Source organism: Rhinatrema bivittatum, chromosome 8, assembly GCF_901001135.1.
Source record: "Rhinatrema bivittatum chromosome 8, aRhiBiv1.1, whole genome shotgun sequence".
Classification (NCBI taxonomy): domain Eukaryota; kingdom Metazoa; phylum Chordata; class Amphibia; order Gymnophiona; family Rhinatrematidae; genus Rhinatrema; species Rhinatrema bivittatum.
In genome coordinates, this window is record NC_042622.1 from 43,021,607 (window position 1) to 43,040,127 (window position 18,521).

General features: G+C 42.4%; 1 protein-coding gene across 7 annotated transcripts in view; it reads right to left on the reverse strand.

Moving 5' to 3' along the window:
* Positions 1–18,521, reverse strand: part of LOC115098270 (protein-glutamine gamma-glutamyltransferase E-like) — a 49,750-nt gene that overhangs the window by 18,067 nt on the left and 13,162 nt on the right. For 2 of the 7 annotated variants that reach the window (XM_029614767.1, XM_029614768.1), the window contains 2 exons: positions 2,315–2,633; positions 1,338–1,498 (listed from right to left, as the gene is read on the reverse strand). In XM_029614767.1, coding sequence (XP_029470627.1) covers positions 1,338–1,498; positions 2,315–2,552 — 399 coding nt within the window. In that variant the 5' untranslated portion in view covers positions 2,553–2,633. The other 5 variants (XM_029614763.1, XM_029614764.1, XM_029614766.1 and 2 more) reach the window with 5 other exon arrangements.

Genomic DNA, 18,521 nt, shown 5'->3' on the forward strand with positions numbered 1-18,521 from the left:
TTAACCCATACATGTTATGCCCTGGAAAGAGCACCTGTAACTTTGTGAGGGTTATTTTGCTTGTGATGAAGTTTCAAAGTGAAGTCATATGCATAAGGATACTGATAATGTGGGGGTAAAGTCTGTGTACAAAAATTACACGCAGTCCTTACCCCTACTTGCACAGCTATAAAAATTATCTTCAGGAAGGGCAATTTTACAACATATGGGTATCATATAACAGCTACGTGTATAAGTTATAACAATTTTCAAAGTGAACTTATGTGCATAAGTTTGCTTTGTACGCACACAAACTCACACCTGCTCTTTGCAATGCCTAACTTGTGCTTGTGAATTTGCACAGATACTTTTTAAAATAAAAAGGTATGTGTTGAAATCCAGACTCTGTCCCATGGAATGCCTCTTTTTGGTGCACACAGAAGTACGCATGATATCTGATTATGTGCACAATTTTACAAGCACAAACCGCGGGCAATTCTATAACAAACCATTTAAGTGCATGAACAGCTTTGAAAATTCACTTCTAATGTGCATAAACTAGCTTGCACATATTAACAGTGCTTTTAACACGTTAGCACTTGTGATAGCCTCACTGTAAATCTGCAACAATTCTGCAATAGAGCAAAATACTGTAATAAATTGTACTATTCCTAGAATGTGAATTCCTGTGAGGGTTACTCAACAACTCTGGGAAAATGCGAGACAGTCCCAATGTATGTAGACTTACAATTTATCTGAGGAAAGCAATGGGATAGTAGTTTAAAACCAGATTAGCTCACCTTGACTGCAAAAATTTGACATCACTTGGCAATCCTAAAAGGAATTCACTTTCTGTGTATAATATCAGAATATCCTTAAGGCATACATTGGAACAATTGCTGGAGTTCTTAGTATAAGGTTAATGTGGAACCCAGTTCTGATCGCTAGTATTTTAGAATAAAAATCTTCCCTTGGAGTAGAGATGTCCAGTCCCTTCACCTACCATAATTTCTAAAACCATGCTTATCCCAAATGCTAAATTCTTGTATTACAAAGGAAAGAAGCTCTTCCAGGATACAAATGAATCCCCTAAGCAGGTTGGCCAATTGTCTTGTTTTTAGTTAAAAAAAAAAAAAAAAGTCCTTTGTTTCACCCTTTTCAGTAACAAAACTTCACCTAGTCTAATGCATTTCAGTGGGGCTTTATAAGACCCTCTTTCTTACCCCACATATTCCAAAATGTATCTCCAAACAGCATTTGAAGGTTGACCACCCTACACTGGACAACTACACAAAAAATAGCCCAATTTACTGATGTCAATACATTCCTGCCATTCAGTACCAATATTGGTGGTTTACCTTGAAGCAGAGCTTGGGGTTGTCTAGCACAATATCCCTGTGCACCACCACCGCGTCCCCTTTTTCCTGTCCGATACATACAGCTCTGACTTCAATCATGTTGTCTGAAGTCAAGCAATCTTCATAATCGCAATAGCCTATAGTTACTGGAATTTCTTTCTCTGTAAAGTGAAGCACATTCAGAATATACATCATTCCTTTCACGTTCCAGACTCTGCTGTAAGGCAGAAGAACCCAAACACCTCATCAGCTCAACTAATGCCATACAGCGCCTATGGAAACAGTAGAATGCCTCTGAACACATCAGTATTTAAACTATGTACCTCTCCAAAACCTTTTCACTGTTTTGGAAGCACTGGTATTTCTTGGCTTGTTCTAATTTCATATTCTAACTGGAACGCATTTCTTTATCTCTTGTGATGTCTGTTTCTCTGCAGTACCCATGACATATTATTTATTCTCTCTTTCTTTTTCTTTCATTCCTTGCAATATACCCCATGCGAGCTATATTCAAGATGCCGGTTTCCCTGGTTTTTATTAATCTCTGATCAATTCTCTGCTGTAACTCTTATTGTCTGTGAGTGGAGTGGAGTAGCCTAATCTATGAGTGGAGTGGAGTGACCTAGTGATTAGAGTAGCAGGCTAGGAACCAGCAGACCAGGGTTCAAGTCCCACTGTCACTCCTTGTGACCTTGGGCAAGTCACTTTACCCTCCATTGCCTCAGGTACAAACTTAGATCATAAACCCTCTGCATGAAACCCACTTTGAAGTGCTGCAAAAAGTGGAATATAAATATCTAAATAAATAAAAAAAAGAGTTATCCTCTCTATAATTCCCTTTTCCTATTGTAGGGAATACTGTCTCACTTTTCATAACCTCAGCAATCATCTAGCTACATGTAGGCTAAGTGCTCTTATGCTCTTCTCGTTTATGTTATGTTAACTTTTTCTGTTAACCTTGTATTAAAGAAAGTTACCTTCATTAGGCTCAAAGGTAATGGACCTTGTTTCATTTAAGAGTTCACGCATTCGTTTCCTGGTGTAGATGATGGAATGAGCGGTGATGTTCAGCTGTGAGGTATTGACAGTATCACTCAAATTTTTAAGGATCATTTTGACGTTGATATCCTGGCCAACTGACACGGGTCCAGCAAGCTTGACTGTTCCAGAAACAGTGGCATTTTGGCACAGTGGTCTATAGAAGGCTGTCTGCATTTTCAACACAACTTTGATTGTGGTTGCAAAGTCAATAGTTTTTAAGGACTCTTGGTTTGCAATGCCTTTTGTTCAGGATGGCTGACAATGAGAGAAACAACAGTAAACTAGATGCCCTTCTCTTTACTGCACCACTTTCTGCAGGAAGTTTGTCAACATACAAGTAACTGGGCCACACCATATTCATTTAGATTACAGGAAGTCAGGTTAAAGAAAAGAACACATTGTTCACCCATGAATGTTTAAAGATATCAGTGAAAACTGTCAATCATCATCATAGAATTCTGGCACATTTCCTGTGGATTAATATTATGTGTTATATGTACAGTCATCACTAACGTATAATCGATACCAATGCACAGGAATGCATGAATTTTGCAGCTTCCTGTGCTCTTTCATACACTAACAGCTGTATCCCTCATAGTTTATCAATAACCCTTCTACAGTCATGATGTACTTTGAAAACATAGAGGAGGATAAAACATCTGAGTGAAATCTTCCATGAGTCAGAGGCTGAGGAGGGTAGTGGATGGAAATAACTCCAATTCCTCAATATCATAAAAAAACAAACAAACAAACTGGAAACAGAGCTCAAATGAAATATGCAGGCTCTGAGAAAATGCTGGGCAGTCAATTGTGGCATCTCCAGCAATCCCTAAAAGAGGTCAAAGGCCAAGCTACCTACTGAATTCTTTTGACAATTTGGCCCATGAGACAGAGTAGTAAGGTGGAGTCGAAGATGTTGAGGCTGACTGATATTTTCTCAAAGCCCTACTAAACTTGTTCACTTCTCTTTTTAAAATAGTGTTTCTATTGAAAACATTAAAGATCATTGCAATGTACATTATACAAAATGAGTCTCAAATACCTTGTCTTATATGGAAAACTGGCAACAGGTCAATGAAGAGAACAAGAGCTTTCGCGAAAGCCCCAACTTACCCGCAGGCTCGCGGAACTTCACAGCTGCGCTCCCGCGAGCCTGCCGGTGCTGTGACTGTGGCTCTTCCGGTTTGCGATCACGAACCGGAAGTAGCAAGGGGGGAAAGGTTCGCGGAAGCGTAGCAGTGAAGCTCCACGAGCCTGCCGGAAGACTTGGGGTCTGTTGGGAACACTTCTGGCGCCGTTATTGCCGCGATCCTACGGTGATTGTATAAATCTGGGGGAGGGGGAAATCTGCGGAAATTCTGCATTCCGGCGTAGCGCAGAATTCCCCCAGGAGTAGAACATGCACTGCCAGCTGTATTATCAAAACTCAGTACTAAAGAACAATTCTGAACTAAGATTCTTCCCTTTATCTGTGACTGACCAGAAGGAAAATTGTTCCAGGCAACAATCGCCATGGTTGCCTTGCCACCCAAGATAAAGTTATCCATTGTACTAGACAGCTCTTTTTGCCTGGGGTGGGTCATCATTTCAAGAACGGACAATACAGGAGCTTCTCTTAACTGACCTCCCATGAAATATGTTCAACTCCTACAAGAATATCAAGATGTATAAACCTGGCACACAACAGCATATGAAGCATCTGGACAGCAAAGTTCATAGTGGTAAAGGGCAGAAAAAAAAGCGCAGGAAATGTTTAATTCTAATTATTTCCTTATTCGCAGCAAATGTACACTGGGAAAAGAAGACGTTTACAAATGTTGATATGTATCAATTGTAATGTGTAATCAAAGAAAAACAAAGTAAAAGGAATAAATGAAGGCAAAGTTCTTGGGTGATAATTTTACATCATAAACATGCATCTAAAATAATTCATAATTTCAAAATGAATGCTCTCATAAAAGAAAATAATTTTGCATTTGTTACTGAAAGTTCCAAACCTAGGTCAGTCTATAGCATTTAAAATTACATTACCATTGTACTATAAAATCCTTTTATGGCAGTAGGGCTAACTAGGTTCTTCAAAATATCAACTCACCTGTTTCTTGGCTGTTTTGGAGTTCTTTTAGTCTGTGGTGTTTTTAGTCTGAGATTTTCTCTTTCTTTATATTAATATAATTTGTTTACGCTTTTATACCTTTTTTTTTTATTTCAAATAAAAGCTGTGCACCTTTTCCCAGTCTCACCTGTTTGAAAAATCTTCCTTGCCAAGCCTTCAGCTCGTTCTATTTATGCTTCACAAATGGACTGCCTGCATCACCTTTTGATAGTCCCACACAGATTTACTCAGCTTCACAATGGTGGGTGTGGCTAAGTAGGAGGAGAGATCTAAAACGTAGAAATTAATATCTCCTAAGGAATGAAATAAAAACCAGGACAAGAAAAAGGGGATTGTTTTTCAAACTGAATTGACAATTTTTTTGGCCTAAGGCTGCTTATGAGATCATAGTGTGTGTATCTATGATTGTGTGTCCGCCAACAACTTTTGTGTTTTCAGGATGTGTCAGGGGACACCATCAGGGGTATTAATTCCAGGTCTATAAATGTGCATGCATGTTCCAAAAAGCAGGCCCCATGTACCTTCTTGTTATAGTGCTATTGTCAACTCTGTAAAAACCATTTTTAATGTCACAGAAATGATCAGCTATACATTTGGATATAACAAAAAATGATTTGTGTTATTGTCTTCATTTGTGCATGGATGAACCATGATGTAAAAAGCAAACCCAGTATATATAATTATGTGTTCTACCTCTAGTTTTTGCTTTCCTTTTACTTCCTGGCTACTCTAGCCCCCAAGTTCAGTCTCCCTGTTATATGTAACTGTGCTTTCGCCATCCTGTTATATGCTTTATTTTGTTAGTCCCTAAGTTCCATGTAAACCGGTTTGATATGAATCTTGTCATGAAGGTCGGTATAAAAAAATGTTAAATAAAAAAAAAAAATAATAATAATGTTTATGTGCTCATACAAAATGGCCACTAGTGGTACCACTTGTGCAAGTTCATTCTCCACCAGATTTGGTTTTAGTGATTTTATGTCCTTGCCCACTTCTTTCCTTTCTTTGCAAGGTCTTGTGGTTGAATATGACTATTCTTTCTTAATAAAGTAGGTCACACTCTACTGTTGATTACATCTAAAATTAATCTTGAACTCTCTCCAAAGACCTCACCTACTGCATACAGGCGTATCCTTCCTGTATCAAGCTACTAATTGCATACATAATTTTAAATCTCCCACCTCTGCAATTACAATGATTTTGCTGATTGGCAGCCCTTCTATTCAGCTGTGCCTCGCCTCCTGAGATTATGTGTCCTTTATTTTTTTTCATATGGTTTTGGTTTGCCAACTATGGAAGAGTTTTGATCAGTTGACTGGGACTTAAAAAGTAGGTCTTAGAAGACTTCAGGTGAGTCACAAACTAAAACCCAAATAAGAAAGTCAAAAAGAAAACAAGTTGCCGCTGGTATTCTTACTGTAAAGTGCCAACTGAGATTAAAAGAAAGATGTACCTTAGGAAGACAATTCTCAAAGTGATTTATGCGGGCAAAAAGCGTTTTAGCCACATTAATCAGCTGTCTGAAAATTACCCACCCACCCTCCATACAGCTAAGCCCTTTTGCAGCACTGCGCAAACTTATTTTTACCCATATTTAGAGGTGGCACTCCAGGGGGATGCATTTAGATCAGAGGAGGAAAGGATGCACGTAAAAACTGCATTTTCAAATTTTCCCATGTCCTTTTCCATCAACCTTCTATCTGAAAAAGAAAGTAGTAGAAATGACCATGGCTTTGCCTTGCACCCCTGTTCCAGTTTAACCCTTGTTTTACCTTATTCTTGCCTGTGTGATTTACCCCATTCCTGTTTCAAAGGGAAAGTGCACGTGCATACTTTTGCTTTGAGAATTTGTGCAAAAGCCCACGGGTAAAAAAATTATGCACAGTCTTTGTCCCAATGCAGTTTGAAACTGTTTCCTTTGTGCACAGAATGATATTTTCAACATGTGCACGGCAAAAACAGCAGCACCACTCATCGTGGATGGATCTTTTTACAATTATTTTTACATTTGTCCTGTTTGTCTGTCTTGAACAGATTATAAACTCTGCAAAGATTGTCTCGTGTAATTGTTCAGCGCTATAGAAATGGTAAATCATAGTAGTGGCAATGTGTGGGTTATTTTATTTTATTTTTTTTTAAGAGTTCTTTCATTCACATCCTTGCTAGGGCCCTGAATTTGTCTGAGTGGCTATGTTTGGAACAATGTCACCGATCATGCCACAAACACTGGATCTGATTGAGGAAAACTGAAAATGATCTCATATGTGATCAAGCTCAAGTAGCGAAGTAAATACTCATGAGGCAACCTTGCACTCCATGTGGAATGAATCATCATACTGCTCCGTTACACATCATGCAGGAAGCATCACCAATTCATCTAAATTGCACATAATGAATTTTTGTTTAAATTACTGATGAAATATAATGAAACAATGCTTAACCTTTTCTTAAAATAACCCTCTGCAATTCCTTCCCCTGGAATTATCTGAAGCAAGATGCAGCAGGAGGAATTATTTTGAGATTGTTTGTGTATGATAAGGAGTCCCATTATGATTGCACAGTGTGCTTATTAGGCATAAATTGCACTTTACAGTTTGTCATATTTGACACATTTTCTTTTTTACACATCCCATCTCTGTTGCTATTTCTGCCTCGTCTGTTTGATGTAGTGAAACTCAGAGATATATCAGCATTTATATATAGCAAGTTATACAAAATATTATTTTCAAAACTTTTTCCCCCATTTTGACTTGGTTTCCAAAATCTTTTGAAACCATGGTTCAGCACAGAATTATGGGGCAAGAGGCTCATAATATTTGACAGCTCCCATCCCTCTTCTCCATCTTATATGGGCCTATAGCTTCTGTGGCCTACGTCTAAAGACGTCATGGCAGTCTAATCAATTTCTCTTCTTTTTCTGTTGATACAGAGGTGTATCGCAAGAGTCGGCAACCTGTCTCATTCTGACAAAGAATGACTATTGTGCCTCAAACGTTTGTCTTCTACCTAGGAAAAAAAGAAGTCAGAAGTCAGGCTGAAAGTCTCATGTTAATGGGATGCCTTCTTCAAGTCAAAGTATTTGCTGTCATATTATCAGATTGCTCACCCTGCACTACGCACTCGACAGGACAACCATACTGCAGTTTATTTAGATGTTTCCTTTTGCATCTTTAACAAATGGAGGAATCTTTTATAATAGCAGTACTAGGGCCAATCGAGTGTCTCAGCTGTGGTGCTGAGCACTACCATGCAAAGATCCTGGGTTTGATTCCTGGGTCAACTCCTCCACGCTCTGTGCTGGCGATGCTGCAGAGGTAGTGCTCACAGACCCTGGGGAGATGGATTGTGCAACAGTGACACCTAATGGTCGGCTGTAGAGCCCATGATTGCAGTCCCCAGCTGAAGAATATTGCGGCAGAGGCTGGGCGGAGCTATAAAATAAGGAAAAATCCACAGGTACTTGCACATGAAGGCTTATGGTGCCAGATCAAAGCCCCAGGGCTCTACAGAATCTTCTGCCTGGACGGCCATCTCCCTTGAGCCAGCAGGTTCTGGGGCCCAGCAGGACTTCTTTGGCAGGGTGCATGGCAGGCAGTGGTTGGGGCAGGTGGAGAACAGCAAAGCAAGGGCAGAAGTCAGTCCAGATCAGCAAAAGATGATCAGTCCAAGGCAGGCTGACTGGGAGGCAAGTTAAAGCAGGACAGGGAAACAAGGCTGGGCAGGCAGAAGCATGGAGAGACAAGACAGGGTACCAGGTAAATCACTCAGGCAGGAACAAGGTAAAACAAGGGTGAAACTGGAACAGGGGTGCAAGGCAAGGCCATCAGGAGGCCCAGAAAGGAACTAGGGAATGATGGTGCTGGAGAATGTGCTCTGTGCTGAAGCTGCCAATGAAGCCCTGCATGCGCTGGGATCCCAGAAGAAAAGTTGACCCAGCGCCATGAAATATGGCGAGACTAATCTTGCTGCCAACTAAGGTTGCTCAGTAAACCTTCACTGAACTCGGAGAGATGGGTCTATTTGGTGCAATCACAAGACCACTTATGTGTCATGGCCAATTCAACTCTGCTTGTTGATGGAGAATAGCATACTTAAGCAGTTGGAGCAAGGTAATCTGAACAGGAAAGGAATCACTGCCTTAGGAGTTAAAGGCAATGATTTTTTCCTGAATTTTATGTCATTCAGTTCAGAGCAAACACCAAGAGGCAGGGCATTCCACCAAACAGGTGCTTGAAAGCTGAACTGATGCATGGCGTGTCACCTCGGGTCAAACTAAGATGGATGAAGGGATCATTAACAATTTCTACTGAGAAGAACAAAGTGTTTTCATTGGAGAATAAAGCACTAGCAGGTTTGATAAATATAAAGGGAAGCCTCTACAGATGAATAAAAAGATAAAGCAAAGGATTTCAAAATTGAATCTGGCATAATACAGGAAGCCAATGTAGCTTCTGCAAAACAGATGAGACATGATCAAATTTCTCCAGGCCAGAGATGACTTTCGCTACTGTATGTAGTAGAAATTGTAATGACCTCGTCTGGACCAGGGTAAGCCCAAATATAAGTTATTACTGTAATCAACGAGAGCAAATAGCGTTAATTAAGGCCTACAAATCTTGACAATCGAATGAATATAGCGCAAATGATGCATACAGCGCGAAAAGAAAAAAAACAAGGTTCGACCAGTGAGGAAATTTGTTGTAGCATACTTAGCTTTGAGTCAGGTTTTACACTAAGGGCAGACGATACCTCCTTGAGTGGAAAGGCTGTCCTTGACATATAAGGAGCCACAGAAGGAGCCAGCTCCCTTCTATTATTATTTATTACATTTGATTCACTGCTAATCAATCAAAGTCATCCTAGCTTCAGACATAAGTGGATTGACTTTGAGTTTATGGGACATCAGACATTGAGCAATGTAAGCGAGACACATATTGAAACACAGCAATTCTTCTAGACATCCAGGAGCGGTATTGAGCTAGCACTTGAATGCCATTTGTAAATATACAGCATCTATACCTGTCACCTTGGATTAGAGTGGCCAACGGAGCTAAGAGCACATTAAAAAGTAGCGGAGTAAGTACCGAATCCAGAGGAACTCCACAGAGTAAGGGCTTGTGTTTTGACAACATGGAGCCCCAGTCAACCTGAAACAATCAGTCCATAAGATATCATTTAAACCAGGCCAGAACGGTCTTTCCCAGACCTATGTCAGACAGTTTTATGGTTGATGGTGTTGAAGCCCGCGCTCATATTAATAAATGCCATTAGCAAGTTCTTCCCACAATTAGCCAATAAATACCATGAGCGAATACATCCCATTCCATGAAGTTAGCAAGTAGCACATTTAAGACTAATCGGAGAAAATTCATTTTCACTCAACGTACAATAAAGCTCTGGAATTTGTTGCCAGAGGATGTGGTTAGTGCAGTTAGTGTAGCTGGGTTCAAAAATGTTTGGATAAGTTCTTGGAGGAGAAGTCCATTAATGGCTATTAATTTTACTTAGGGAATAGCCACTGCTATTAATTGCATCAGTAGCATGGGATCTTCTTAGTGTTTGGGTAATTGCCAGGTTCTTGTGGCCTGGTTTTGGCCTCTGTTGGAAACAGGATGCTGGGCTTGATGGACCCTTGGTCTGACCCAGCATGGCAATTTCTTATGTTCTTATGTTCTTATGACTCAGCTTTTAACCTAATGTCATTTACTAAGGCCGCTAACTCGGTCTCCATATTATGATCATTTCAAAATCTTGATTGACGAGTAGGACATTGGCCTTTGTGACAAAATCATTGTGCTAGTCAACAATCAGTTTTTCTAAGTAATATTGGGAAAAAGATATTGGAATGAGTAACAGAGTTGATATAGTTATTTTTTAGACTGTAAGTAAAACTACTTTTAAGTGTCCTCAGTGTTATCCCCCCCTGTAATCAACTTTACATTGCAGGGTCTTCGCCAGTCCTTACCTCATGTATAATGTGTTACCCGTGAAAAGTCAAAAGTAAGTTGCAGTGCATCATTAAATCAGTGCCATGAACATGTGCTATATAGCTAACCTCTCAATCCACCACCTATCTTTTCACATTTTTCAGATGCACTTCACTGTCAGAAGCCTGAATTAAAGACATGGCATCTATTCACGCTCTTAGCCTCTGCTTACCTGTTTTAGAACAATGTGGATTTCCAAGATTAGCATAATATCAAATTCTTTATGTTAAAAAGAATTAAAACAATCCTGTAGTATTTGGGAAGGAAGAAAAATGTTTCCAGTGCAAGGGTTAGAAGTGTGTCTGTATTTAGAAGAGATAGTGTTATGGCAGATCAGTGTGAGTGGAGACTGTCTTTGGAGACGCCATGCCTCCATAGAGTCATAGATGACAGGTAAAGCCCATTATGACCCATCCATCCCTTCCTCTCCCTCGGCGTTCAACCAATGCTTGTTCCATGTGTTCCTGATCTCTGATTCTATTCTTGTTTCCACTGCCTCCGCAGAGAGCCTTTCCCATGCGTCCACCATCCTTTCTGTGAAGAAATACTTCCTTAGATTACTCCTGAGTCAGTCTAACCCCTTTAAGCCTCATTCCATGACTTCTCATTTCCAGAGCCCACTTTTCATTGATAGAGGCAACAGAATATTAATAATTATTTGAAAAGGAACAGAAAACAAAACTGAGACTATCGTGATGCCTTTGTATAGATCTATGCTACGACCACACCTTGAGTACTGTATGCAGTTCTGGTTGTCCCATCTCAAAGAAGACATAACGGACATAGAAAAGGAACAGAGAAGGTGGACAAAAATGATAAAGGGGATGAAAAAGCTCCCTTATGAAGAAAGGCTAAACAGATCAGGGCTCTGTAGTTTGGAGAAGAGTTGAACGAGAGGGGATATGATTGAGATTTAAGAAATCACGAGTGGGGTGGAAACGGTAAATAAGGAATGGTCATTTACCCTTTCAAACACCACCAGGACTAAAGGACACTCCATGAAAGTAGTAACTGGCAGATTTAAAACAAATAGTAGGCAGTATTATTTTCACTCAGCGCATTATAAAGGTATGGAATCTGTTGCTAGAGGATGTGGTCAAGGCAACTAACAGTGGGGCTGTAAAGAGTTGGACAAGTTCCTGGAGGAAATGTCCAGAACAGTTATTAGCCGGGTAGACTTGGGAAAGTCAGCGCTTATCCCTGGGAGTGAGATAAAAGAAATAGATCATCTGTCGGGGATCTGCTGGGTATTTGTGGCCTGGACCTCCCACTGTCAGAAACGGGATGCTGGACCTTGGTCTGACCCAGCATGGCACTTATGTATTTATTCCTTGGATGTATTCAAATATCTCCAACATATCTCCCCTTGCCTTTCTTTCCTCCAGGGTATATAGATCTTTATCTTATGATAAAGACCACTGATCATTTTAGTAGCCACCCTCTGGACTAGCTCTACAGTCTCCAGCACTGTACACACTTCTTCAAATGAGACTTCCACAGAGGTAATATCACCTCCTTTTTCCTGCTGGCTGCTCCTTTACTTATGGACCCAAGCATCCTTCTGCTTTTACCTTCACCTTATCTGTTTGGCCACCGTAAAATCATCAGATATGATCACCCCCCAGATCCTGCTCTTGTTTTGTGCACAGAACTTCACGCCTGTTCTGTACTGCTCATCTGTGCTTTTGCAACTGAAATGCACAACCCTGCATTTCTTAGCAGTAAATCTTAACTGCCAGGCTCCAGACCATTCCTCAGGCTTCACTAAATTCCTCATGTTTTCCACACCTTCCAGGGCGGGGGGGGGGGGGTGTCTTACCCTATTGCAGATCTACAGTTTTTAAAACTCTGTCTGAGCTTTACTTCCAAGATCTTGCTCCACCAGAAACAAATACATTTGCAAATGGTCCATAGCCAGGCTCTTCGGTTACAGTTTAAATGTTTTAGAAGCTAATGCTCATATCATTAGATGTCAAATACTAACAAGATCTCACATTTAAAGAAGGCAAAACATTGGAAGTACTTTTAACTTCTTGTTAGAGAATTATATTCTAATACTCAGGTTTCAAATGGTATCTCACAAGGATGCCTTACAACACAGTCAGCACATGGCAGTAAACGGTGCAAAGTTTCAAGATAAGAGCAATGCTTGTCAAGTTCAGGACTGGAAAAACAAAACATAGTTCATAGTGGAAGTCAGGGAAAGCAGGGGTGAAATAATTTTAAAGGAAGAATTCATTGCTTGCCTTTTCATGGAAATGCTTAAGGCGGGGATAAAACAAACAGGTACAAAAAAAAATAACTGAAGCCCTGATTGCAATATTATTCAAATAAAAAAAAAAAAACAGCACCACAGCAGCAATCTCAGTATTTAGCATAACTTAGTGTCCATTTAAATATGGTCAAGACATTGGATGGTAAATCGTTTTTGCCAGAAAATGCTTTTCAGGCTTAGAACATAAGAAATTGCCATGCTGGGTCAGACCAAGGGTCCATCAAGCCCAGCATCCTGTTTCCAACAGTGGCCAATCCAGGCCATAAGAACCTGGCAATTACCAAACACTAAGAAGATCCCATGCTACTGATGCAATTAATAGCAGTGGCTATTCCCTAAGTCAACTTGATTAATAGCTGTTAATGGACTTCTCCTCCAAGAACTTATCCAAACCTTTTTTGAACCCAGTTACACTAATTGCACTAACCACATTAGCTTTGGGGCTAATGTGATTTATAGAGACTCTTTGGGTCTTAATTTGCCATCATTTACTACTTTGCTACTTGTTGTCCTTTGGTTACCTTTGTTTCACAACAGAGATAGTTAATATTTATTTTTTAAAATTGGGACCGAGTCACATCTTTTCTGACTGGGTTTCCAGCACCCATTTCCCAGTCAACAAGGAAACAAAAAAATCCTCGCATGACAGAATCCACCCTAGCGAACCATTCCAGGAATATTCAGCCTTGTTTTTATATACGGCTCCAGACATCGACGACGCCCTCCCCAAAGCAAGAATATATATAGAAAGCACCCTTCTCCCCCTTAATTAATATCTTGTCACCTGAAATAGCTTCCCTTCCTATTCCTTTCCTTACCAGTGAGAACAGCAAATGAACGAGAGTGATGTCAACTAAATAAGAGCAGTTCTGAGTGTGGCACACCCACGCCTAGTATCACTGGCATCGCTTGCCCCATATCATCCATTAAGTGACTATTAGTCATCTTTTATTTTCCATTTCATCTTATCCTGCTTTCGCAGTTTCCCTTGGGGGTGTTAGGATTTGTAAGTATGTGGACCCTTTGACGGAGGCGAGAGGTGGAACCGCCCAGGGGGAGGAGCCTCACTGAGCCTCACCGTTGGGAGGCGGAGTCTCGGCTGCGGGATGGGTTGCAGCAGCGGGTAGAAAGAGAAGAGAGAGTGACCCCTGGAGGCGGGCCACGGAGCGGCAGCGCAGCTGCTGACGTCAAACTCAGCTCGGGAACTGGAGTAGACAAATATTAATGGTGCTACCCAAGTAGCGGGGGTGCTGGTAAAAGTACAGTCACTAAAGTACACTGGGTCCTTAGAGATGGTATATGAGAGGGTCCCGCAGTGGGAGGTCATGGTAGTGGTCCGCAGAGTGGTGTACACCAGCGAGGGTTCTTTTTTAGATGTCACGGCAGTGGTCCGCAGAGCGGGGTACACCAGCGAGGGTTCTTTTTTAGATGTCACGGCAGTGGTCCGCAGAGTGGTGTACACCAGCGAGGGTTCTTTTTTAGATGTCACGGCAGTGGTCCGCAGAGCGGGGTACACCAGCGAGGGTTCTTTTTTAGATGTCACGGCAGTGGTCCGCAGAGTGGGGTACACCAGCGAGGGTTCCTTTTTAGATGTCACGGCAGTGGTCCGCAGAGTGGGGTACACCAGCGAGGGTTCTTTTTTAGATGTCACGGCAGTGGTCCGCAGAGCGGGGTACACCGGAGAGAGTTCCCACGTAGAGAAAAACACAGGAACCGCAGCGTAGTACTCACAGGGACTGAAGGCAGTAGCAGGTCCGGAGAAGCCTCAGGGAGCGAGGCAGGCAGGAATCCGTGTGAAGGCCCTGCGAGGAGCAGATAGCCAAGAGACGAGATAGGGCCCCCAAGGAGCAGGTACCCGATAGTCTCCAACACGGAAGCAGGAACCGGAACAGGGTTGCAGAGAGAGTAGATAGTTGTAGCAAGTGAACCCGTTGCCAAGTCGCTGTCTGTCTGGGCTGGTGAGTTCAAGTATCCAGGTTGAGTGACGCCCCCGAGGTTCCCGCCACGACGTGGTTAAAGCAGGTTGGGGAGCGCACGCGCGCGCACCTAGGGAACCCCACAGGTAAGATGGCGGTCGGCGGCATCCATGCCACTCGAGGAGGCCCGAGAACGGAGGGTGGAAGGCCGGTGGTAGCTGGCAGAGGCCGCGAGTTCCCCTAATGGAGCTAAGGCAGCAAGCAAAGAGGTGAGCAATAGCGGCCGCATCCACCTGTGGCCATGGAGCATAACAGGGGGGTAGCGACGGGAAAGAAGATGCGAACGTGGGCGGGGTGGAGACACGGTGATTCTTCCTCTCCTTCCTGCTCCGTTGCGTGTCAAAGCCAGGGAAGCGCTGCTCGGTCAAGGGTTACTTTTTACATTTACAGGCTATTCCCCCCCCCCCCCCAGCAGTGAGTGATTCACCGAGCTGTGACTGACAGTGAATCACAACCTGTCTCCTGATTGCATCCAGGCTCACCTCTGACCTATGTCGTCGGACGTGGGATGATGCTCCGCCCATGCTCAGCGACGCGGAGACGTCACAGGCTGCCTGCCGTTTCCGGCCCCACAGTGACTAACATTTATTTATTTATTTATGAACTTTTCTTTACCGACATTTGTAAAGCACATCATGCCGGTTTAAAATGAACTGAAAGGAGGAAATTACAATAAACAAGGGGAAGGGAGATTGGACAGGCAAGAAAAGGGAGAGGGGAAGGGAGAAAGTAAAAATAGATGGAAATAAAAGGAAAGGAGATGGAGAGGCAATAATATAACTGAGTACATATAGGAACTGTGTACAGACTGTATACAATACAAAAGGAACTATATACATCTTATGTATCGCTATATACATCTATGGACATCTTATATCAGTAATGTCTGCTATCATCAGGATAAGTAGGTGGAAAAGTTAAAGGAGGATAAGGTTTTGAAGGGCTGGGGACGGAGCTAAGGGTGGAAGCAGGGGGAAGAGGGCAAGCAAGAAATGTTCAAGGGGAGCAGATCCTGGACGTGCTGTTAGGGGACAGTCTATGTTTGGTTCTCATCAGGGTAGGCCTTCTTAAAGAGCCAGGTCTTGACTCCTTTTTTGAAGTTGTGTAGGGATGGCTCTAGACGGAGGAAAGTGGGGAGGGAATTCCAGAGGGAGGTACCAGCGATGGAGAAGGCCCTTTCCCTGGTGAGGGACAGATGCGCAGATTTGAGGGATGGGGTGTGGAGGGTGCCTGCGAGGGCAGTTCGTGTGGGGCGGCCAGTGGAGCGAAAGCGCGGCATTTCATCAAGCCAGATGTGACTGTGTTTGTATAGTGAGCTATGAAGGATGGTAAGAGTTTTGTATTGCGAGCGGAAGGAAATAGGTAGCTAATGCAGGTCCTTTAAGATAGGGGTGATGTGGTCCCTTTTGTGAGTATTAGTTTTGCGAGTAATAGAGCGCATGCTCCTGGTGGCTATAACTATTTCGGTCTCAGATGTCTGGATACTGGCACTTTTCCTGGCCGTAAAGTCTACATAGGGTTTGTGTTTATAAACAATGGACTAAAATAATTTGAGGATGTCAGATACCACCATTATTGTAGATAGTAGTTTTTTTGTTTTATTTAAGAACTGTAGTGTGCCGTGTTGTGAATGTGCGCCTCACACTGCCTGAATGAAATTGGGGAAGGGGCAGAGCAGCTGATTGAAGTCGGTGGTGGATGGAAGGCCCCTAGCGTTGGTGAAGGACAAGATGCTGTGAGAGCAGCAGGATCGGGAACTGCTCTGAGGGTTGGGTCCTAGTGTGAACCGGACTGGTTCTTCTGCTCAGGATGATGGAATGAATGAACACATCTCTCTGATTGATGGGCTGGCGGCCTGTGGTTGCCATGGGAATGTGAAGCCATGTCATTGTGGCTATATCATCATCCTCATTTATTTATTTCATGTCTGGGTTCAGTGGCACTAAAGCATAGGTGTCGTTTTGGGGTGTGCTGATGCATACCGCCCTATTTCTTCCCTTCGCCAGTGTGCTCGCTAACGGTAATAGTACATGTAAGATTTTAACCTGGTTTTGCTTGCTTATAGTGTTTCTCTTAAGGGGCGCCATAGGTCTTGTGCTGGTATGCCCCTTTTGTCTACTACTGACTTCCCCCCCACCACCCTGCACAAAAATAGAGTATGCAATAAGAGTCAGCAGGCAGTCTCTTTGTGGAAAATTCATGCTGCAGCTTTATTTATCAATCAAAAGTACAATCACACCATAATGCATCTTAACTGACTATCTAAGGTTCAGCTTACAATATATATTCAATCAATTAATCAGTCATCCACTTGCAGCCAGCACAACTGCCCGGCTGCCATCGACCTGCCAGACCGACCTGGCCATGCCTGTCCACCATTATTTTCAACGCTTTATGCGTGCAGCCTGCCAGGCCTACCCAGCTGTCTTTCTGCTTGCATTTACCATTCTCACAGCCTGCCAGACCAACCCAGCCATGCTCTTAAATGCTTTTAAGAGTGCAGCGTGCCAGACCGACCCAACTGCTTCAGCAATCAGCACTTGCGTTTACTGCTCTCGCAGCCTATCAGGCCAACCCGGCTGTGCTCTTAATTGAATCTGGCCTAATTCAGGGAGACCTTAGAGGATTGTTAGGTTCCTGTACATTTGTCCGTTAATGCTCCCGTCACGCCGAACCTGCGATCTGCAGCATCTCCCATCAAGGGATAGGACAGCACCGTCATGGGGCCACCATCTGGATTAAAGCAAACTTGGAGATTCCCAGTAAAAAGCTAATTCTTCTTCCATGGACTTGGCATTCTTCACCTGAAATGTGCCTCCCCTGGCCCCTTGCATGCCATTCTAAATCCAAAGATAACTGCCCTGTCACGACTGCACAGCTTTAGGATCTGGGTATTCATGTATACCTACATGAATACCCAGATCCTAAAGCTGTTTATTTATTTTTTATTTTATTTTTTTATAAATTATTTTTTTATTTTATTTTATTTTTTATTATTTTTTTATTATTTATTTTTTATTATTATTATTATTATTATTATTTATTATTTTATTTTATTTTTTATTATTTTATTATTTATAAATAAAGCTATTTATTTATTTGTGTTTTTCTATACCGGCATTCCGTAAATGCCGGTATAGAAAAACCACAAATAAATAAATAAATAAATGTAGCTGTGGGCTCATTGCAGGTGAAGATACCAAAGTATCTGCATTTTTAAATGGTCTGCTGATGGTGCAGTGGTAGCCCTTGAGCTCTCTCTTGGTAATGCATGCCTGGGTACCCATCACCACAGTTAGCCCAGGTGTGCTTAAACTTGCAGGCATGCAGCCATGCACATTGGCCAAAGTTGAACTGCCAACAGGTATCTCGGCAGCTGCTGCTCGAGGGCCCAGCGTACTAGAGAGCTCACGCCGCTCTCTTCCATAACCCTCAGGCTCGAGGGCCCAGCGTACTAGAGAGTTCACGCTGCTCTCTTCCATAACCCTCAGGCACGGGCTGGGGTGTCCCAGTCAAACTTGACCCTGACTCCCGCTGTGGAGTCATCTCACTGAGCCATAGATCTATATCCCTAACTCCCCAAGTTGCCGATTTGCTACAAGCCAGCTTCTTTCTAAACCTTTCGTCGTAGTTTAAGCAGGCCCAACCGTTATAGGTTCTGTGGGCTCTAATTATCATATCGGAGCACCTCCATAGACCTGAATGCAAATCAGACCTCCTCTCCCCAATAATGGTGGCCAGGACGTGAAACCCCAAGATTTATTTATTTTATTTATTTTTTATTTTTAT